The 24,452-nt window shown below is 35.9% G+C and overlaps 1 protein-coding gene across 1 annotated transcript; it reads left to right on the plus strand.

The window, feature by feature from the left end:
- Nucleotides 1–4,852: 4,852 nt before the first annotated feature.
- LOC106870416 (m7GpppN-mRNA hydrolase) lies at nt 4,853–15,852 on the plus strand. Its single transcript, XM_089360720.1, has 9 exons — nt 4,853–5,276; nt 8,312–8,463; nt 9,340–9,467; nt 10,420–10,518; nt 11,338–11,490; nt 11,742–11,854; nt 12,773–13,157; nt 14,128–14,146; nt 15,260–15,852. The coding sequence occupies exons 1-9, from the start codon at nt 5,191–5,193 to the stop codon at nt 15,340–15,342; spliced, it is 1,218 nt and encodes a 405-aa protein (XP_089216846.1). The 5' UTR covers nt 4,853–5,190; the 3' UTR covers nt 15,343–15,852.
- The last annotated feature ends 8,600 nt before the right edge of the window (nt 15,853–24,452 follow it).

Genomic DNA, 24,452 nt, shown 5'->3' on the forward strand with positions numbered 1-24,452 from the left:
TCTCCATTAACAAATTTACCCATCTTTTTGAATTCAATACCTCTGCCACTCGTGGCCATGCTTATAAAAAAAATTTTTTATTATTCAGTCCGTTACTTTTGGAAACATTTTTTTCACGCTCAGACTCATTGAAGCAGAGAATAAATACTGACATTGGTGCATCTTTCAAAAATTCTGTTCTTTCCGAAATTCACCAATACTGACATGTCTAGGCATCCTTTCCTCTTTACTGTCCACTTTTCTGTGTTTTTTTTTTTTTTTTTTTTTGCCCAGTGTACTAATGTATATATTTTTGGCTATGATTGTTGTCTTTCTGTCTGTACTCGAACCATTGTCGTTTTATATCACCTTTTATTCTCTTCATTATCAGATATTTACCGAGTCTCTTCTGACCCCACCCATTTCACTCCAGACAACTAGTATTTATTATGTTAATGAAGGCGAAACCGATTGAGTGAATGGTTGACAACTTCATGAGTATAGAAGTTGCCTTGACCCACAAAAGCAGCCCATCAGGCATGTTTTATGAAATTTTGACATGCCTCTGTCATCACTTCCAGTTTCTATCACATACTTTCGTTTTTTAAGAACAATTTACTTTCACTTTTTTTAGGACAGTAAAAACTGCATCTTGACATTTCAACAATCCAGTCGATCTACTACAGTTCTATCTTCACTCTTATCCAACTGGTTCTCATGATTATTGTAAGTGGGAGTCATTTTGGAAAGTCCAGCAACAGGTATTCTTGGGTTGGCCCTTTTCCAGTTTCCCTTCTAGTATTCACGTATCCATGTCATTACATCTTTCGCATGGTCGACGCTGCAAATATTTTGTGTCTATACGCCCTAATTCAACACGCTGTTAAGACTTACCTGTAGTAGACTGTTCTACCTGTAATCGAGTGATATTCTATTTAGAAACTGGTGGAATTGATAGTGGTGGTAGAATTCATTAATCACTTAGTGATAATGAATCCGAAAATTAAGCTGTAGACGAATGAAGCCTTCTATAATCTGGAGTAGGGGTGTCCCCGGTTTTTCTATACGCGTGTAATTGTGTATTTAGTACAGTTTATTTTTAATTACGTTGATAAAGAATCTGATCGCCGTTTAAATAACTTAGTAATTAGAAAAGACAAACATAATTGAAGCATTTGTATATTCTAACATACTGAAACTAACAAGGAATATACAACAGGGGGCCTCTTCCATAAGTATCAGTGAACATACATGCATACATACATACACACATACATTTATGTACGCGCGCGCACGCACATACATACATACACGTCGACGATTTAGTGCTGAGTTTGTTTAAGTTTACGGGAATCAAACTGCTTACTTCGTAAAATCAAGTGCAGAATGATCAAACATCGATCTGAGCATTCAATGACACCGCGTACAGACGAACTTTCCAAGTAGATTAAACAGAAAAGGAGAAAGAAAGCGGTGCTTTTGCGATTGGTGAAGGTAGGGAGTAAGCCATCAGATTAATGTTACGTCTGAGCAAATAGTTTAAACTGCGGAATGTCAGCTTAACTGTGTGATGTCAAATGGGAGCACTGAGGACATAAACAGACCACAGTTCAGAAAATTCATAGAGAAACTAAGTTAGCAGACGTGCGTATTTGAGATTATTAAGGTTGCGTTTCTCCCAAAATGGATTCAGTGAAAAAGTTTGGGGGCGAGGAGTAGGGGAGATAAAGGATCTGTTTTATAAAATTTCATATATGTGTATGTATCTGTGTGTATGCATACATACACATATATAGGTATATATATGTGTGCACATATATATATTCTTTTATTTTTTTTTTACTTGTTTCAGTCATTTAACTGCGGCCATGCTGGAGTACCGTCTTATGCATGTATATATTTACATACACGCGGCAGCGAGCTGGCAGAAACGTTAGCACGCCGGGCGAAATGCTGAGCGCTATTCCGTCTGCCTTTACGTTCTGAGTTCAAATTCCGCCGAGGTCGTCTTTGCCATTTAATTCTTTATAATATCAGTATCAGTACATGTTGTAAAGCTGAGTTTGTGAGTGTGTGTGTGTGTTACATCTATAGAAATTCACACCTTACAAGATAGCAATTTGGGAGTCGCACCAATGGATTCCTCATGGTCGAAAATGCCCGGAATCAGCCATTTTTTTTTCCTTCTTCCTTCCTAACAGGTGAATTTTTGTATTAAAAATAATTTTAAACCATAACTTCTAACAATTTACAAGTCGGAGAAATACACCATTTGCAAACATGAGTTAAGTCCCCTTCTAGCAACGGTGTAGAGAGAGAGAGAGAGAGAGAGAGAGAGAGAACAGATTTTTAAAATTTCGTCTTTTTAGTGAGTGATACACAATATAAACGATATTCTCCGTTTCGCCACAACTAATTTCCAAATTTGCTGAATCCGTTGCTCTACTCATAGCAAGTAGACACGCTACTTCGCAAACTATCAGCTATTATTTTGTAAACAATGTTACGAAACTGTTCATGTTTTCGAAAGGATAGATCTGATTCTCACATCTCTGCTGGAGAAGATAGCCCTCTCTATTCTTCTTACAAAACTTACGTCCGGGTGCCAAATTTACCTCAATTGATGGTATTACTCAGGTAATCTTAACTTCATCCCGTGCGAAGCCGGGCTATAGTGCTAGTATAATATATAAGAGGTGACGAGAATGGCTCCTTTAGTACATCGCACGGTCGATACAATAAAATATAAAAAGTAGCTCGTCCTTGGAACTTTCCAGGAAATCCTCTGAGAGAGAGTAATTATGTATGTATGTATGAATGGCTTCAGTGATACGCACTCACATACACAGGTTGTTTTAATCGATTTTCTCGGTGACTACGGGGGTTACGAAAAAAAATAAAGTGCGTTCCAATCTATGCACCCGTCTCCAAATGTGTGCCATTTTTCACGCGAATCCACCCAGCCGTTTGGCCGTGAACTTAGAGACAAGAAAGAATACAACGGTCGCCCATGTTCAATTTATATTATAGATAGTAGACAAGCCGTCATGAGAAAAAGTGTGTGTGTACAAACATGGATGTATGCGTGTGCAATAAGTACAGAGCATTGAAAGAGTCTATAATATGATGCTGGAAGAATGTTCAGACACAAGGATGATAAATACCAGTTCGTAGTCAAAGGTACACGATAGTTGAGATGCTGCCAGTTACTTGTTACAGAAGGTTGTTGCAGGTTGTATTTGCTGTTAACCATGGTGAAGTATTTCACAAACAGTGTTGAGATAGAACCTGTGCGAGTGTTGCTGGTTGCTGTGTACGTAGCAAGAAGTTGTTGACGACATTAAGAAGATGGAGATTGTCGTATGCTGTCGCCGAGTCTTGATGAGTCTTCATGTAGCTGCTGTTGTGTCGTCGTTGGAACTGGCTGTGTGGTCAGTGGCTAGACCTCAAAAGGTCTGGAACCGAAATACATCTACTCGATGTTACTAAAGTTTTATAGCGTGCTGTCGGCTCACCGGAAGTTCAGAAGAAACTGTCTCACATGACCTCCTCTGAAGGCTGCCATTGGTTGGGATGCATCTTGGCACACAATAGAGCAATATACAAATTGCGCCAATATCAACCAATCAGAGTAGTGGACACAACAGGGCGGCCGAAGGTCAGTTGTTATCTACTACGTCTGCATTTATGTATATATAACAGAGAGAGAGAGGAATTTCCCTTAAGTCGTATGCTAGAGATTTATCCTCTTTTCACTCCATAAAAGCTGTTTGGTGCCTAGCTCACCAGACAGATGACCCTGGGCATTTGAGCAGATGGCTTTGGACTTTTGTGCAAACTCTCCCAGTCAGCAATAGTATCATTAACATCTTCCGTTGTAAATAGCCAACACATAATATCATTTCTGGTAATAAATATTAAAGTTAAAGGTCCATGGTTTTATTTCAGTTATTATTCACACATCTCACACCACAACAGTAGAACACCGACAAGCACACCACAGCAACAGTAATGATGCAACCCACTGCGACAATGGCGACACAAGACATTCACAGTTGACTACCTCAATACAAACAACCAAGCAACCTCATGGAAACAGCATGTCCATAAGAGATATCTCGGAACAAAATACCACATTAAATTTGCCTTTCATGATATATCTACATTAACGATGATACACTGATGGTTATTTTAATTTAATAATGTTTCTGTAGTGAATTTTTATTCAGCCAAGTTTTTTTGCAACATTAGTTATTCTTTATTCACTGTTTCATATATATATATATCTATATATATATATATATATATATATATATATATATGGTAATCTTCAAGTTTAGGGGGATAAAAATAAATAAAAATATTCAAGGGAAATAACTGAACGACTTACCAGTATTATCCGTTTTCTTCTAGCTGTTTATAAATAAATCACACCCTAACCCTAACGTCAATCAAATCACGTGTCATTTATTTATAAACAGATGTACGGAGAATACTGGTAAGACGTTCAGTTACTTCCCTTGAATATTTTTATTTATTTTTTATCCCCCTAAACTTGAAGATTACCTCTATATATATATATATATATATATATATATATATATATATATATATAGGTGATGACAAATTTCATCTAAACATGTAGTTGGCTTTTGAGTACATGCTATTGATACTGACATTGAAAGAGAAATGCATCTAACAGTCTCCCTGGGATGCTATGATGATTTTCGTCTCTAAGACCCTCGCTTTCTACTATAGCCTCATCTCGATTAAAGCCTTGTAAGTGGATTTGGTAAACGGAAACCGAAAGAAGCTTGTCGTTATGTATGTGTGTGTGCGTTTGTCCCTTAACACCGCTTGACAACGGTTCAGTGAGAGACTAATAGCATAAGTAGCAGATTAAAGAACGTGATTAAGTTATCCTAATTAAATCATTAAAACAAATCAGAAACCGTTTATAACCATATAGTTACACTTATAATTAAATACATCATAAAACAAAATAAGAACTACACGTAAATGTGAAGGTGATTTAATTGTTCGGTTGAAGTTTATGTTCAGGAACGACCAGTCGAAGGCGGCGCGTCATGAATACGTTTGCACATCTTTGCTATCTTTTTAGTAGGGAGGTTCTCTTGGAAGTTTTTATTCCGAGATATTTATGTCGGAAATTGTCTCTTGTATTTCTTTGTCGCGTCATCTCAGTGAAACATGGAACAACAAACTTCGGTGAAAGTTCTCAGCGCCACTCCGCAGCCATTTATCATTCCGGCTTATGTTTTAGATGACTTATGCAGGTTTGTTTGAATGTGTCTCTATTATGAATTATCTGTCAATCTATCACACACACACACACACACACACACATATATATATACACATATATACACAATATATGTATATATATATATATATATAATTAAGTGTATTTCTTCTATCTTAATGAATAAAAATTCTTCTGATAGAATAAATGGGTTAATAGAAACCAATGTAGCAAAGAACACAAAATAACTGGTTTAGTTCCTGTTACATACACACACACACACACACATATATATATATATATATATATACACACATATATATATATATATACACACATACACAATATATTGTCCACGTTTTTTTGAAACGTCCTGTACCCAGATATGCATCTATATATACATGTAGATGTAGGTATGTACATACATGTACGTATATATGCATATACTCATTTATTATTTGGAAAACCCTGTAGTTATGCCTATTATTTATATATATATATATATACACACATACACAACTTTCGTGGTTTTTATTACTTGATATTATTTACCCGTTTAATATCCTCATCTTTTTGTTAGTTGGGAAGCTAGAAGCAAATATATATATATATATATATATATATATATATATATATAGTTTTAGGGGAAAGAACCAAGGTTTATGAACTCATCGATGATAAACCTTGGTTCTTTTCCCTAAAACTATATATTTTGTACTGTGAAACTTAATTTAATTTCGGTTTTTAATACAATGATTTTAATTGAGTTTTTACCTGTAATTTTGGATGCTATCCCTAATATTATTTTATATATATATGTGTGTGTGTGTGTACTGCAAATATTCGAACAGAAATACAAAGAAAGAAAATAAATAATTTTAAAGCTTCCAAAACATGTCACAGTGTTACATTTACGTCAACATGACCTGGCAAAATTCATTCTAATTAATTAACTTCTAGTGAGGTAAATGAAAGCACATTTTATTACCTGTAGTCAGGGCTTCCTTGCACCACTTAATAATATCGAAAACTTTACAACGATAAAATTTAGCTTTCAGAACTTCATTTAGATACAAAGGGTATAATCTATTCCGTTTTCCATGGCGGAATAGATTAGACGGTTTGAGTGGAACCGGTAAGTCGGAGAGCTTTACCAGGCACCAATCTGTTTATTTATACATACATAACTCGTTATATTTATAGTCGTCCAAGAAGCCATAAGTCGGCAAAAAACAGGCACTCGCATATTTGTCAAAAGAATGAGTATCCTAGTCAAAGTAAACAGTATTATAGATCCATTACAGCCAATCTGTTTCGCACTGGATATTAACAGATATATATATATATATATATATTTGTTTTGCAAGATTTTTTATGTGAAATCGTGTGTTGAAACAGATGTTGTTGTACTTGGGGATGGTCATATTGCCAGTTTAGCCAATAAAAACACACGCACTGTATATTTGGTGTTAATTTTTTTTTTTTTTTTCAGCTTTATATTACATTAATCTTAATCTTAATCTTATTTCGGCCAGAGTTCTTTCGTCACACTTCTGTGACCTCATCAGTGGTCCTTTGTTTCCTTCTTTCTTATGTGTGTCTCACCTTGCTAACTATCAGCCATTTTGTATTTTGTATTCCTATTGTATGTGTCTATATATATGTATGTATATATAGATATATATACAGATATATATGTATGTATATATAGATACAAATACATATATATGTATGTATATATATATATATATATATATATATATATATATATATATATATACACACACACACACAGGCTGTATGGTCTGGCTAAGTCAAAATGGTTTTTGTATTCTTTCTTTCTACTTGGAGAGTTTAAATGTAGTTACAAAAACATGTCCTTCTGTTGAAATGAAATTTCAGTAAATTTCTATATCTTTGTGCAGCTGAGGATTGCTCTGCATTTTACATTTGATGTAATGCTTACATTGCTTAAATAAATGGAGTCGCATGAAACGATCGCACTGCATTAACTTTGGATATCCGTGTTGCTTATTTTGATTTTAATCACCTTATTTTGGAATTGTTTGGATAATACCATATTTAATTCTGGTGCCCAAACTTAAGTACCATATTCACCATGAATCTAAATTTTTTTTATATGTATGTATATATAGATATATATGTATGTATATATAGATATATATGTACATATAGATATATATGTATATATAGATATATATATATGTATGTATGTATATATAGATATATATATGTGTGTGTATGTGTGTGGTGAGGCAAGACCTTCGTACATTGGGCCTCACCGAGGCGATGACTACTGACCGAGACCTTTGGAAATGTGCTGTGCGTGAGAAGACCCGGCAAGCCAAGTAAGATCGTTGCCAGTGCCCCTGGACTGGCTCTTCTGCGGGTGGCACATGAGATGCACCATTTTGAGCGTGGCCGTTGCCAGTACCGCCTGACTGGCTCCCGTAGGATTTTCGAGCGAAATCGTTGCCAGTGCCCCTGGACTGGCTTGTGCGGGTGGCACATAAAAGACACCATTTCGAGCGTGGCCGTTTTCGTGCGAGTGACACGTAAAAGCACCCACTACACTCACTGACTGGTTGGCGTTAGGAAGGGCATCCAGCTGTAGAAACTCTGCCAAATTAGATTGGAGCCTGGTGTTGCCATCCGGTTTCACCAGTCCTCAGTCAAATCGTCCAACCCATGCTAGCATGGAAAGCGGACGTTAAACGATGATGATGATATATATATATATATATATATATATATATATATATAGCAACTTCAATTACAGTTGTGTCAGAGTTGAGGAACAATTTCTTCAAAATGTCGTTTGACTATGTTTCAAACTCTCTCAACTTCAACATCTGAGCAATTTTTACCCTCAAAGATAATGCAACAGTAGAAAATGGTGAGGCAATGCTTGAAATGTAATGGTTTCAAAGAGGAAAAAATAATGCCTACCAAGACTCTGCTACAGTTGTAAAGAAAATTATATGAATATAATAAAGTAATACTGTTTGTGATGCATCGTTAACTTTTCTTTGTTTTTCTTATTTACAGTCGTTTCATCATCAACATCCCTCAAGAAGAACGACTTAATCCCATCCGAATATTCTTCCAGATAGAACTTGCTCACTGGTTCTATTTAGATTTCTATTGTATAGAGAATCCAGATTTGCATACATGTGGAATCAAAGACTTTTCCTCACAAAGTATCCTTTTCATTGACTGAAATAATTTCCTGCTGGTGTTTTTTATATATATATATGTGTGTGTGTATGTATATATCTTTAATAACAGTTTGACTCAGCTCCACAAGACCTAAAGTTTCAGGGGCATGTAGGACATGTCCATCTTAGATGTTTGGAGGCAGAGAAGAGGGTTTGAAAGAAATTTTTGGTGTTTTTTAAGCTTCTATTAGTCAATTTCTGTCGTGTCGTATTAATGCTGTCAAAGTGACACCAGTTATTTTCTTTATTTTTAAGTCCACGTGTTTGGACAGAATGTTGGCCAGTTGCTGGAACTACTCTGACAGCAGGTCGTGGCATATTGATCTCAGTAACATCAGTTCCTTCTATTGAGTACCGCATTTTTTTTGGGGGGGGGGTCAAGAATATTCCGTGTGGCTGTGTGGTAAGAAGCTTGAAGTTTGTTTCTCAACCACATGGTTCCAAGTTCAGTCCCACTGTATGGCATCTTTGGCAAGTGTCTTCTATACCCTCAGGCTGACTAAAGCCTTGTGAGTGGATTCGGTAGACAGAAACTGAAAGAAGCCTGTCACGTGTGTGTGTATGTATGTTTGTCCCCCCCACCACTGCTTGACAACTGGTGTTGGTGTGTTTACATCCCTGTAACTTAGCAGTTTGGCAAAAGAGACTGATAGAATAAGTGTCAGGTTTAAAACAAAAAATTGATACTGGAGTTTGATATATCTGACTATAAATTCTTCAAGGTAGTGCCCCAGCATGGCCACATTCTAATGACTGAAACAAGTAAACTTCAATTTATTTATTCCTTTATCACTGATGTGTGTCTGCTGTATATAATTCATAAGAAGTGACTGAATTAATCCTTGACCAGTATTTTAGTATTTCGCCACTGTCCATTTCTCAATCAGTATGCAGAAGAAGTGGACAAACGGTTTGAAGACTGGAAGCAGTACAAGATGAGTGTTCCCACTTACGGTGCCATTATTTTGGATCCTGAGATGAAGTTTGTGAGTGTCACCACTTTAAAAGCATATTTCTGTTTCTGTTTTTTTTTTTTGTAAGTTGGCAGAATTGTTAACATGCTGGATGAAATGCTTAACAGTATTTCGTCTATGTTCTGAGTTCAAATCCCACCAAGGTCAGCTTTGCCCTTCATCCTTCCGGGGTCGATAAATTAAGTACCAGTTACGCACTGAGGTTAATTTAATCGACTATCCCCTTCCCCCAAATTTCAAGCCTTGTGCCTATAGTAGAAAGGATTTTGTAAATTTCATTTCTTTGTCTGTCTGTGATCCCCAACCAAGCAGACCTATATCACTTCAACCACCTTAACCTCCCAGGCATTACATTCTACATCATATAACCCCTACTTAACCCTGTAGCTCCTCTACAACAAGAACCTGCTCTTCCCCAGACTCTTCCCTCATAGCAAAATCCCCTTCTAATACACAGATGTAGTTTCCTCCCTCCCTGGGCTTGTTGACTTGCAAGCCATGTGGCAGCCTCGGTAGTGCCAGTGGCATATGTAAAAGCACCCAGTAAAGTGGTTGGCATAAGGAAGAGCACACAGCTGTAGAAACCATGCCAGAGTAAACACTGGAGCATGAGGCAGCAATCCTTTGACTCATTGGATCCTTGTTGAGCCATTCAACCTCTGCCAGCATGGAACAGGGATGTTTATTAAGCAATGATGATGATTAAATTACCTAACGAGTCCTCTTTTCAAGGAAAAGAGGACTCGTTAGTCAACCTAGTCTGAGCTACACAATACTTGACAACAGAATACTTGTTTCTGTATATTGCTGGGTCTTGTCAAAGATGAAAATGAATGTCTTATAAGCCACTAACTTTTATGTAAATCCGAATAGGAAAAATAAACATCATCTTCCATATTATAAACATACATACACGTGCAGATACACATGGGTATTATTTGTGTTCATCATCACTACTTTTCAGGTATTGCTTGTTCAAGGTTACTGGGCCAAATCTAGCTGGGGTTTTCCAAAAGGCAAAATTAATGAAGATGAAACAGAACAAGAATGTGCAGTGAGAGAGGTAAGTACCACAGATATATCTATCATTTTGGTTAAGGTTGCCTGGACTAAAACCACACTTTTTCTTTAAATGTTCCTGTTTTCCATACCATTTTTGAGGTCTTCTATTTGTAACTTGACATCAGGAGAAAGTTAATCATTTTGGGTTGTTACCCGACATGAGAATCCTCATGGCTTGTGATCCACAGAAAGAGTTCATTCACTAATTCGTAGTTAGCTTTATTAATTCTCTTCTAGATAGGTAGGAGTCTTTCTTCCCCAGTGGGGCTTTTGTGTGTGTGTGTGTGTTTTCAGACTGTATACTGTACTCTGTGTGGGTAGTGGTGGGCAGAATCTTTCTAGTGTAGCAATTGTTGATGTTTAACCCCCGGTTGACACTGGCTGGGAGTGGAGTCTGTGTATGACTAGCAGAAACAGTGTTGTATTGAATACCTTACTGTATTAGACTCTTTTACATGCAGCAGAATTTGGAAAGCTAGTGTTCTTTGAATGTTTACACTACATACTACTACATCGACTTGTATGCTGGAAATTACAGTATTATAAAATAAGGGTTACAGATTAGTGAGATCAATATGTCAACCAAAAGGCTTTGCAATTATTTAATTGCAGCACTTTACTTCCTGGCCTAAAATCTTGCCTTAAAAATGCCATGCTTCATACCTATTGTAAAAATTATCTGCTGTTATAGTTCTGACCTTGTTGGAGTATATATAAATTGTTACACTTTTTGCAATGTTGCAGGTGTGTATGATTTATCTTTGATTTCATGACTTTGAGGCTGTACCTATCATCTTATCTTTCCCCATCATAATTGCAGGTATTTGAAGAAACTGGCTTCAACATTAGTAAGTTCATCAATTCTAACGATTATTTCGAGAACCAAATGAATGACCAACTTACTCGACTTTATATCATTGCTGGAGTCTCTCTGGACACTGAATTTCAGACCAAAACTCGCAAAGAAATCAAAGTAAGTTACCATTTGTTGTTGTTTTTGATATATTGAAAGAATTAGTAGAGCATCTTACAAAATACTTTAAAGCATTGCTTCTCAACTTTTTTAATATCTGGGCCAGATCCAAAACCTGGATGTGTACATACTCAGTGGCAATCCAACAAGACAGATTAATAAACCGTGTTTTCTTTTCTCTCTCTCTCTCTCTCTTTGTTTTGCATTTTTAATCCTGAGTAAATAATTTTTTTTTTGTATCCTTTCTGTAGTGTATGCAGTGGTTCCCAGTTGATGCACTTCCTGCTCACAAAAAGGATCAAACATGTCGGTCACAACTCAATATGAACTCCAATAACTTCTTCACCATCATTCCATTTATCAAGTATGTCTTTACCTTTTCTTATTATATATGTATCATTATAGGTGCAGGCATGACTGTGTGATTTTAAAGTTTGTTTTCCAGCCACATGATTTGGGTTCAGACCCACTGCATGGCACTTAGGGCAAGTGTCTTCTACTACAGGTCGGCCAAAGCCTTGTAATGGATTTGGTAGATGGAAACTGAAAGAAGCCTCTTGTGTGTGTGTGTGCTACTGTCTTGTTGCCTTGACATCATTTGATAGTTGTAAACAAGTGTCACCATCATGCAAGCTGTGTCCTTTGCAATCTTTCTGTGAAAACTTGTTTTTATGAGGAAATATTACTTCTCTACAGCTGGATGCCTTTCCTGCCATGTTGGCAACAGGAAGGGCATCCAGCTGTAGAAACTCTTTCTCAACAAATTCCATCCAACCCATGCAAGTATGGAAAAGTGGAGGTTAAGATGATGATAATATGTAAATACTTACCCAGGTGGTGAGCTGGCAGAATGTTTAGCAGCATTTTCATCTGTCTTTATGTTCTGAGTTCAAATTCTACTGAGGTCAACTTTACCTTTTATCTTTTTGGGGGTCGGTAAAATAAGTAACAGTTGATGTAATTGACTTGACACTGCTCCCACTCTGTCCTAAATTTAGGCCTTGTGCCTGGAGTAGAAAGGATATATAAATTCTTACTCCTTGCTTCACTCTTTGCAAAAGAGGGAACCTGCCTCCTAGAAATAACTACAATGTTACAATGCATGTGTGGTCAATTAGTCAGCTGGAGGCTGTAGTAAACAACACTTAAGCAATGTGCCACATGGCTGCTAAGCACACTTGTTAACCACACAGCCATGCCTGCACCTCTATATTGAAATGGTTCTTTGCTAACTGACAGTTTCCTTTTTATTACAAAGTCTTTTATTTATTTTTACTGTCAGACAATTGCGGAAATGGATCATGAACAAAAAACAACAGAATCTTGATTTGAAGACCGGGATCCTTGGACCAGTTCCAAACGGTAGCACTGTCACAAATGTAACGATTCCAGTCACTGGCAACTGCCGCCAGTTGACAGATAAGCAGAGGTTAAAGCAACAACAGCTCTACAACCAAAAGCTCTTCAATGACTTTCAGGAATACCAGAAAATGAAAGATGGAAAAATAAATACTGGCCAAGTTTCAGCCAATAATAGTGGTGGCAGTAAGCTGATGTCTGGCAATGGAGACAGTAATCACCTAGCCACAGAAACAGTCAACACTAAATACCAAAGGAACCGGATTCAACAAACAGCCTCACCAAAACAACATTATAAGAAAATACTTGTAAGTGCAACTTCATCGTTTTTGATATTGTTGTATCATCTTGTTGTTGTCTTGCATCTGTTTTGCCATTCTTCAAATAATCTCTAATCAAGCAGAGCTAAGATCAGAGGCATTCCAGCTATGGCTATCATGTCTTTTAGCCAGACATTGATTGAGTTTGTATTTAAAATTACTGCCTTGGACAATGTCTCACTTGTACTGGAACTTAGTCTTTATAATCTGTTGCTCAGTTTATATACCATTGGGTTGTTTTAGCAGAGTCTACTCTGTTGCAAGCATTCACACCATGTATCTCGTTTGAGGGCACCTTCTTTCCACCTTCCATCCCATCAGCCTCAAAAGACTTGTAAAAGGTCCTCTGCACTTCCTTTCCTCACTAAGCAATAAAAGGCAATGTACAAGCCATACAACACATCTTATATGATGGAGGTGGCTTTGTGCCAGATGAAGAGAAGTTAGGGTATGAATGGCTAGTCCACATTACTCCAGAAGAAGCATAGGGTTAGGGTTAGGGTTAGGGTTAGGGTTAGGGTTTCCTGGTTAGGGTTAGGGTTAGGGTTAGGGTTAGGGTTAGGGTTAGGGTTTCCTGGTTAGGGTTAGGGTTAGGGTTAGGGTTAGGGTTAGGGTTAGGGTTTCCTGGTTTCGCTGCTGTATATACATGGATCTGGCAAGCTGCAGAGTTGTACCTAGTTTCAATGTCAGCTTTGGCCTGGTTTCTATGGCTGGATGCCCTTCCCAATGCCAACCACATTACAGTGTGTAATGGGTGCTTTTTTTCATGCCACCAGCACTAGCAAGGTTGCTAAGTAACTAGCAGGACAGGAAAAGAATAGGAAACAGTTTAATCAAATTAAAAATAAATTTATTTTATTGACAAATATCAACTCAAGCTACTTTCCTAAGTATTTACTTTCTCTTTTAATAATTCTCTCTTTTTTGCTATTTCTGATGACATTTTTTTCTGTTTCAGACTCGAGACAAAGATGATGGTAAGTCTCATTTTTTGGTGATTTTCTCTCAGTACCTTTTATAATGTTGTTCTTCTGTCAGTCCAGTCCTTGTTAACTACATGCTCAATCAACCACCCACATAGCCACACAAGCTAGCACATCATCATCATCGTTTAACGTCCGCTTTCCATGCTGGCATGGGTTGGACAGCTTGACAGGAGCTGGCAAGGCCAGGGACCACACCGGGTGACATAGGCTGTTTTTGGCTTGGCTTCTACAACTGTATGCCCTTCCTAACACCACACTCTTTACAGAGTGTACGAGGTACTTTTTATGTGGAACCAGCATCAGTGCTTTTTTGCATGTCTTTCATTTCCAATATTTTGTGGAAACATCTGGCTGTGGGGAAATATTACCTTAGAAGCAGGTCAGTGTTGGTGACAAGAAGGGCATCAGGTTGTAGAAAATTTGCCTCAGCAAATTCCATCTATCCCATGCAAGTGTGGAAAAGTAGACATTAAAACATGGATAATCAACACATTAGATTTAAAAAAAGCAAACAATATTCAAACAATATTTGGCGTTAGGAAGGGAATCCAGCTGTAGAATTGGCATTAGGAAGGGCATCCAGCTGTAGAAACTCTGCCAAATCAGATTGGAGCCTGGTGTAGCCATCTGGTTCCACCAGTCCTCAGTCAAATCGTCCAACCCATGCTAGCATGGAAAGCGGACGTTAAATGAGGATGATGATTCAATGAATGCTAACCTGTAGCTACAACCAACCAAAGAAAGACCATGTGATTGATTGCCATAAAATCATTCACAAATACATTTCTACTTGTGAACTATAGATATGCCTCTATCTTTTTGACTACTACTACTACTACAGCTATATGAGGTCACTTATAAACCCACTCCAAAGTCTGATCTACAATCCTGCTTTGCCCCCTCTTTATCTGTTCTCCTGCTATTACAGGGGTCCCTGTCAACTCACTGTCTTTCTTCAAACTATCGTTTACATTTTTCTCTTTTTTTTTTTGTTTTTAAACTTTTCTTTTAATTATTTTGTAATTGGAACAAAAGTGGAAAACTGATTCAGTAAATATTTTGAAATATTTTCCCATTTTTTGCTTTTTGTTATTTTAATTTCAGGGTACAGCTTGTCTGAGATCACATTAACCAAAGCTCACTCTTGGACCAATTTTAAACTAAATTTCGAAGCGTTATGGACATGAACTTTGCCGCTCTTAAAGTCTTTCTTTTTGTTAGCTCTGGTTTAACAAATGGAAGGAACGAAAAAGAATGATTATATATGCAAGTAAAGAAATGAAATGTCTGAGAAGTTTGCCTGCAGCATCACAATTGTAACAGTGTTGGCATTTAGAATGGCAAAAATTCTTTGGAATTAGGAAGAAAACAAAACAAAACAAAACAGGTTTGCTGGAAAAGGTTACCATATTATGTCACTCACTTGTAATAAGATTGGCTGTGTGTCCATCCAGTTAAAATTTAATTTTTCTGATTGAATAGAATTCACGAGAGAACACTGTATTGAGAGCTCTGCAGGCTGGCTGCTGTGTATTGGAGGTTTTGATTTGAAAACATTTTATCAACATCATGTCTTTGTCTTCAAAATAAGTTTCATCCAGCCAACAATTTTAAAGTCTCTTCATAAATTTTATTAATTTAAACAAGAAACAACAAAAACAACAATTCATATAGTATAAATGATTATTCCAAATCTATGTTAATATTTTTTTTTGTCTAAATACCTCAAGTATTATTTTTAAATAATATATTTCTATTTATTTCTACAATTTGTTAAAACTTGACTGTCAATAGAATACCATATATACCTCAGTTATTCAATAGGCTTATACATACACATATGTGTGTATATGTATAAGCCTGTTGAATATATATATATATATATATATATATATATATATATAGTGTATGTAATGTGAAACATATTCTCATGAGTGCATGTTCTTGCATATACACACTCATGCGTACAACAGGAAAGATTTTGTCTGGTAGAATTAAATGAAGCAATGCTAGATAATGGTATATTTAACATATTTTGTATCAGAACCATGTACTCTTCATGTCATCTTGCCAAACTCAAAACTAAAATTTTGTTCCATAGATATTGGTATGGGATTGGTTAATTCTTAGACAGAGCAAGAGATTATTATAATTGTTGGAGGCTTTTTAGAAATCATTTTTGTTGTTTATTAGGATGGTTTTAGCACTGTTGTTGACAGGTCATGTTGGTAGGTTTCTGTGTGTGTGTGTGTTCATTTCATTTGTAAACTGCCATATTGCTATTTAAACCAGCACATACACACACACTCCCCCACATATATAATATCAATATAATATACATGATATCATATGATATAATATGTATGTATTTGTGTACGTGTGTGTGTGCGTGTATATATATATATATATATATATAATGTACTGTAATGGTTACTCTCATCCATTTCAATATATGAGTGTTTGAAGGAAAGGATTAAGGAAAAATGCAAAGGGATTAAAAATAAAAGAAGCTGTATTTGTTTGCGATGGATGTGTGAATATAATTTGAGTTCAGGGATGGATTTTGCTCTGAAGTCACAAGGGGTGGGGGTGGGGGGCACTGATGATTTTGATTTTTGTCACATATATATATATATATATATATATATACACGCACAAACACACACACACACATCTCATTATGTTTGCTATAGATTGAATCATACATCCACACATTCACATTTTTATGTCTATTGAAATTTATTTTAAATTGATTTTATTTCAATTTTCAAATTCGTGATTACAGGGTATTTGTTTATCATCGTTAAATTTTTACTCCATCCTCCACCCTGTCTCGTAGTCTTTCCATTTATTAATTTTTTTTTTAGACATATTTTCTAAATACATCGAAAGACAATCTTGTGAATTTCAAAATTCATTTGTACCCATTATTTTAAAGATGTGTGAGGGAATAAGAGCAGTTTGTTCTTATTCTTGATCTATTGTGAGATATGGCTGGACTGACTTTCCCTTCACGCACTCTGAAGACAAAACCTTCATTGCTAACCTAGTCACCCATCATGCATTACAAGAAACTTCCATTTCATATTTCTCTTTCTCTGTATGTGTGTGTAAATGTGACTGCTGGTGTTCTGGAAGTTTCATTGTTTTCACAATTGATGTGGGATATATTTTCATCTCATTCATAATTCCAAAAAAGACTTTCATCTTTTTTTGTAGATTTTGTTTCCAACATTTCTGTAACTTCCACAATATACACAAGAGGAAGGTCTATACCTAGCTCATTGCAATTTACTCAAAATATCAATGTATGCTAAGGATATGTGTGCTTTTATAATGAAGGTTCTAGTTGGCCAGTTCTTAACTAAGTTGTTACCCATCGCTATGCTGCTGGTAAAAATATCTGTTAATCATGCATGTACATTCATAAATTGTTCAAATAATGTTTAAATTGACCTTCTCGTGAAGATTAAGAACAGGTTGAACAATAACATTTATTTAAAATACTTGAGCAATATTTCAATATAAACAACATTCCTTGTTAAAGTTCTTTTTCTATCATTTTGTCTCTTCTTGGTTGTGCTGCCAAATTCTGTTTGGTCTGCATATATGCATTGGTTTTCAGGGTCTCCCACTGCTGTTAGCAACATAAAAGTGTCCGTATACGAACACTAGATCAGATAGATACAGTCCACATCTTTCTAAACTTTGTCCTTGACTCTTATTAAGTGACATGAGAAAATTGCAATCTTTGTAGAGTGGCTGGTAAGTCTGTTTCAGAGGGCTAAAGAGGAATTCAAGAAAAGGTCAGTACTGTTCCAGTATCAACACTGTTGACTTGTCCTTTAAAAGTCAGTAAAGTGTCAGTAATGTTGAGTACCGTGTAGTGAGTACTATTGCAGTGACCTTGAATATGATCCTATTTTTTGTAATAACATTACTGGAGCTCCAATCTTGATCTTGATTGTGTGAGGAGGATGACAATATATAATTAGTGAATTCAAAAATTCTGGAGGATAGAGAAAAGATAGATTTTTCTTCTGCCACTGAATCTATACTTCCTGCAGTTTTACCATAATTTTGTCATTTAGCTTATCAACTTTATCACTTTTTTGTTGTTAAAATTGCTCTTGAAGACATCCACTGCTCATTTGTGTAGTACATTGGTAAATTGGCAAAAGAAATTCAAATAACTCTTCTTTGGAACTGGCTGTCATGGAAAATGAAATTATAATGACATCTTTAAATAAGAGATCACCATCAAGTGTTGGGAATCCTTCCTTTGCTTAGTTCCACGAACCAATTTGCATGCTGATTTAGCCGATTATATGTATTAATATCATTGTTATTCAGACAATTTAGAACTCTTGTATTTGTCTATGGATGCAAGACTTTGCAATCACTCCAAAGTAAAGATCTTTTTATGCATGTGTTAATAAGTGAAAGCCAAATGGCTTTGAGATTTACAAGAAGAATTTGTTGTGAATCTCCACCAAGGACCAATAATTTTCCTTCCAGGAATTGCTTATTGTTCATGAGATCCTGAAGTGTGCAATTTAAAGTTTCAAGATATCAGTGGCACATTGGGGCTCCATCCCTCACCAACAGCTGAGCATTGTATAGAAGGCACCCAGTTGCATCATTAGGCAAAAAGAAAACACATTGAAGTTGATATTACTAGAATGTGGAACTTGAAGCAGGAATGAACTGTGCAACCGAGCTTTAGCAGTGATATCAAAGGAAGCTGTAGCAAGGGCAATTCCACTTTTTTTATGAACATAAGACAGCAGTAAGTTTAACCGGAGCGTCTTGCCTGTTCCTCCTGGAGCATCAATAAATAGCAAATTCCCTTCATTGTTGTCAATTTTTGTTTTCACTGTTTCAAAGCCAATCCTCTGTTCATTGTTGAGCATGTCAGTGCGATGATGGTTGTAGGCTTCTGTTGAAGGATCTATTTTTTCTTGATTGACAGATGCAGTTAGTTCAGCGACAAGTAAATCATAATCATCTGTTAAATGGTAATACTGAATTAATTGATGATTCAGCACAACACAGCATGTCATTAACAGCTGCTTCTGTTGCCAGCTTGGAAGTCATTGTTTCTCTTCTATAATGCAGAAAGTCTTCAGACAGATTATTATAGAACGTGTTATATAATGTTAGAGGCTTAGATGCATAATGGAGGTGAAGAATTGTCTCAAATAACTTTCTGAGCTGGTTAGAAGACTAAGTTACAGTTGCCTCATTTATGCACACTTTTCATTCTTGGTCATTTTCAAGAAGATTCATAGACTAACACACATGTTTAAAGCTTTCACATGTTACATTGACTGTCAGCAGATCTTCAAAACTTGTAACTCCAATCCTATGAAAAAGCAACAATCTCATAGAGAAGAGTTCTCCCTGAGACGGATGGACAGAGTGAACTCTACCAATTGTCTGTGGTATTCCTTTTGGTTGCCTTACTCTCCTTTGCCAGGTCTTACTTGATGACTGCCGTATATAAAACTCAGGCAAGTTATAACAGAGAATACTTCTTGCTTTTGGATCTTCATGATTCTTAGCAAAGTAAGCAGTGAGTTTAGTTGTTTGAGCTTGCTGTAAAGCATATTCCAGGTCGTTTATATTGAAAACGACAAATGATTGATTGGGCAAGTGAATCTGAAGGCATTCAACAGGACTTCTTTTGTTGAATTAGAAGTTCAAAAAATCTCCATGTTTCATAATTTGTGATCTTGTCTTGTGTTGCATTGCCATTCATCATTAATATGAACTTTGTATGTCTGTTGTAGCCAGGTGTTATAGAGGACCAAGTGTCCATCTATCATGTATTTCTTCATCAAACTGAATAGAACAGCTGTATCGCGAAGTTCAGCAAAGACAACTTTGTCAATTCCTTGCCATGAATTGTGACCGTTTTCTATTATAAATAGAAAGTGACAATGAGGTAGACCTCTTTTTTTGAAATTCAATTGTGCTCACATAAGCCACTAACTTTTCCAAAACTATGGATTCCATGTCCTCTAGCAGTTGCTGTTGCTTCATTTTGAAAACTTGTGCTGTTTTGGCAGGACAATCCACAGCAGTTTGATCTGAGTTTAGTTCTCTTGTTATTTCTTCCCTTTTTGGATTACTGATAAAGCTGACAAATAATGTAGGCTTTCCAAATTTCCTTATTTCTTGGTAGTGTTTTGCCATATATCTTTGGTTTCCAGTAAATATATCAAGTCATCCCATAAGTTCTCTCCAAATTTTGAATAAAGAAAACAAGTGATCAAATGTTATATTTAATTGAAATTCTATCATCAATGTACTTTCCCTGATTATCTATGACTTCCTTCCATCTATTTACAAGCTTTTTAATCCCATCAATGTAAAACTCTTTTGGTTTCAAAGCGAAGAACTCTGAAATGTCAGTTTCGACCTCCTCCTGGCTTGCGAAAGTTATGTCCCCCAAATGATTCTGTAAACTACGAAGCAAATGGTAGTCTGAAGGAGCAAGGTCGGGAGAATAAGGTGGATGAGGAATTTTTTCCCAACCAAGCTGTTCGATCTTCTGTGATGTGATCTTTGCAGTGTGGGGTCGCGCATTGTCCTGATGAAACCTCACACCTTTTTGATTCACTAAAGCGGATCTTTTTTTCTTCAAAGCTTGGTTCAAATGCTGTAATTGCTGACAGTAGATTGAACATTGATTGTTGCATTAGGTGGTAACAATTCAAAGTGAATTACTCCTTTGCAATCCCACCAGATAGAGAGAAGAACCTTTTTTCCCATGAAGTTCCCTTCTCGGTTGTGGTTGAGCTTGTTCCCTTTTACCAAACCACTGTTTACAATGTTTAACATTTCGATAGAAGATCCATTTTTCATCACCAGTCACAAGTCTATCCAAAAAAGGTAAAATGAGTTAGCGAGAATGGAGAGAAGAGCAGATGTCAACTTGAGATTTGCGGTTGCTTTCGGATAATTCATGAGGCACCCATTTTCCAAGTTTAGGAACCTTTCCAAGTTGTTGAAGATGATGATGAACAATTGTATGGTTTGAACTAAGCTTTATTGCCAATTCTTCAACTGATAATGCAAGCTTTTCTTCAAGTAATGCCTCAACGAGCTTATCATGAAACTCAACTGGACATCCTGTTCGATCTTCATCTTCAAGGCTGAAATCTCCATTTCTGAATTTTGAAAACCATCTTCTGCAAGTTCTTTCATTCAAGCATTCTTTCCCATAAACTGAGTATGTTTCGAGTCGCTTCGGCTGTAGAGTTTCCTTTTTTGTACTCATAAAGCATTATGTGCCTCAAATGCTCTTTGGATACTTCCATGTTAGAAAGGGTTTTAATCAAAAAAATTTTAATTCTATTATTCTGTAAAATAATATTTAATTAGTTTAAATGTACACAAATGCATAAAAATAATTTTTAATTCCATTAGACATTCTAAAATACTATTAAATTTCATTCAATTTTAAAAAAGGTAAAATCGGACAGAACTTATGGGATGACCTGATACTTGGCAGAATGTATTGTCTTCCTGTTCAACCAGCTTCACCTGCTCTGACTGACTGCAAAACCATTATGCTGGCCAGCTAGTAGGCTCTGTTGATTGTTCTGAATATACGGCAAATGAGCTTGTTGAATTTTGGTGTTTTGATCTACACAGAACTGTTGAAATATATGCTGTCTATGATGCAAAATATTCTGTGAGCTTGCTTCCTTCATTATTCAAAATCAATAAAACAGAAGACAAGTCATTTTTCTGTTACCTCTTTGGTTTGGTATGTCAAGATGCCATCAGGAGAAAAGCATGGGTACATCATGGGATCATAGGCTTAATGAGAATCACTAAATGTTTCCAGGCTTTGTTTTCTGCTTAGAACTTGCAGATCAACATTCTTCCAGTCTGATGAACTTCTTTTTCACTATCAGCTATCAACACAGCAACTTCATTCCACATTGGTAAGTTATATTTTCTTGAGTGTTCATTCATTTTCACTCAAATATGTTCCCCGCATTGGTTTTTTTTTTATAAGGGGATGAGTATAATCATTTTGATGAACTTGAGTGTGTTTCTAACATTATATTAACCATGGTGAAGTAAATGGCATAGTTGGTTCATTAGCTTCTGTGCTACCAGACCATGTCTCTTTACACAGTGTCTTAACATCAGGTTGGAATCAAAGTTCTCGCACAACTTTTATTAACTAGCAGAGATACCCAGCGTTGCTCGGGATTCAAATAGTATAGTTTGCATATATATATTACAGTTATGTTGAAACAGGTGATATGGGAAAGTGCATTGTCATTTATGACTACAAGTCTGAAGTAAAAAGAGAGAAAGTAAGAGAATTTACCTCTTGCTGAGTAGAGAGGGTACAAGAAGAATGCTACCTGTGTGGCAAATGCCAAGTAGAGAAAGGGAGATACATCTTGACTCTTTGACAACTATGGTGAAAGAAGGCAAGTATGTTACCTCTGCTACAGATTAAGCCAAGCAGGAAACAAGAACGAGAAAGAAAGAATTCTGTTAAGATTCTGTATTAAAAGCAATTCTTTAGCTAAGTGGGTCACAGCAAACAAAGATGTTGTTGGCTTATCCTAAGTTGAACTGAATTTCATCCCAGATGTTGAAGAAGTGGATAAGCTTATCTAAGTTGAATGGTGATGGACACAAGATAGACAGGAAGTTGACTGCTAACTTGTAAATCTGCAAGTGCCAATCCAAAAACAAAGGAATTTACAGAAGCATTCAGGCTGCAGTTTTAGTTGTCAGATGGGAATCCAGAAATTAATTTTTTCAGGAGTTTGATTCTCTACCAGTTATTGCAGTTCTGTAAGTTGTTTTTTTTTTTCTTTTTGGAGAAGTTTGACATTTATTCCTTTAGTTCAATCACTTGGAATGATGTCATTAATGATGATTCTAAAATGATCAAGCAGTATCTATGTTATTGTGATGGTCTGCTGCGTGGGAGAAAAGTATCTATACTTTGTACTTTGCCATTTTTTTATAGCTTTCTTGATGTCAACCATTATATTACTGGTACTTTATATTACTTCAGGAAACTTAGGAAGATACTGTTGATTGATCTTTTTTTCCTCATTGTATTTGTAACAGAGGCATCTGTCTAGCAGACTGTAGTGATTACTTAATGATGATGATGAAGAGCATCTTCTGAAATGACTGTGAAATCTAATCCTTGATTTGTAGACTCTGATGCAGATTTGGCTGTGCTTCTTGTTAATTATTATTCAATAATGAAATATAATGGGGTGCAGAATGAGGAGAAACAAAAAGAAATTAATTGAAACATGTTTTGTTTTTAATGTTTATCCTAGATGAACACTCCAGAATTGAGCATTTAAATGCACTTAATCAAAAACAGAACAAAATATGTCTACTAATTCATTTTTCGTGTTTTCTACGAGAAAATAAAACCAATTCTAATGTCAGAAAGTGAACATTATTAACCTTCTGTGTCAATTTCTTATTGTAGCAATTTAGGGCTCCATTTCACAGAATAAACTGTGATGTGTCCTGTCATGCAAAGCATGTTTAACCCTTTTGATACCCACCTACATGCAACCACCCGTGTTTCTATCATACAAATTCTGTTTTTAAGTAATCTAAAAACTTTCCATAAAAATTCCATATTGATTCATTTTTCTAATCACAGCTTAATAATGAGTTATTTTACTAGATTCTTTATTACTTTCAAAATTAATTGAAACAAAAACAGTACATGTTGACAGAAAAACAGTTGCAACAAGATTAAAAGCATTACTTTTTTTCCATTTCATGGTTGTATTTATCATGAATTCATCTATAACTTCTCACTCTCAATTTTTTGGTTGTCTTAATTGTCAACCTCATAGTAATCATCATGTTCAAACATCCAGTTGACTTACCCAACTAGACATGGCTGTTGTAGACTGTCACTGAATACATCAGAGATCAAATAAACACAGAACAAGACCAAACTTTATCTTTTTGACGGTATTGGTAAAACCTTGTGAAATTCTTCCATTTAAAAAAAAAAGTTGTTCAGATTCCTCTGTAAATTATTGTTTACAGCATAAACAATTCTCCCCTTATAAACTATTGGTGCAAGTAGTGACCTACTCTTATGAACTGTTGGTGTGGTCTATATAGTGGCCAACTCTTCTTATGAACTATTGGCGGTGTCTATGTGGTTAACATAGTAGACACCTCTTTTGTTTAGTGTAAACAACTTTAATGAAAATTTAAAAAATTGAACAACTTTAATCTGAATTGGTTTCTTTTTATACATTTAAAGTCT

The sequence above is a fragment of the Octopus bimaculoides genome, chromosome 12, assembly GCF_046866305.1.
Source record: "Octopus bimaculoides isolate indiv1 chromosome 12, ASM4686630v1, whole genome shotgun sequence".
In the NCBI taxonomy this organism is placed as follows: Eukaryota; Metazoa; Mollusca; class Cephalopoda; order Octopoda; family Octopodidae; genus Octopus; species Octopus bimaculoides.

Coding starts and splice junctions, on each gene's coding strand:
- LOC106870416 (XM_089360720.1), top strand. CDS start 5,191: ATGGAACAACAAACTTCGGTGAAAGTTCTCAGCGCCACTCCGCAGCCA. Junction 5,277..8,311: donor GTTTTAGATGACTTATGCAG/GTTTGTTTGAAT, acceptor TCTTATTTACAG/TCGTTTCATCATCAACATCC. Junction 10,519..11,337: donor AAGAATGTGCAGTGAGAGAG/GTAAGTACCACA, acceptor TCATAATTGCAG/GTATTTGAAGAAACTGGCTT.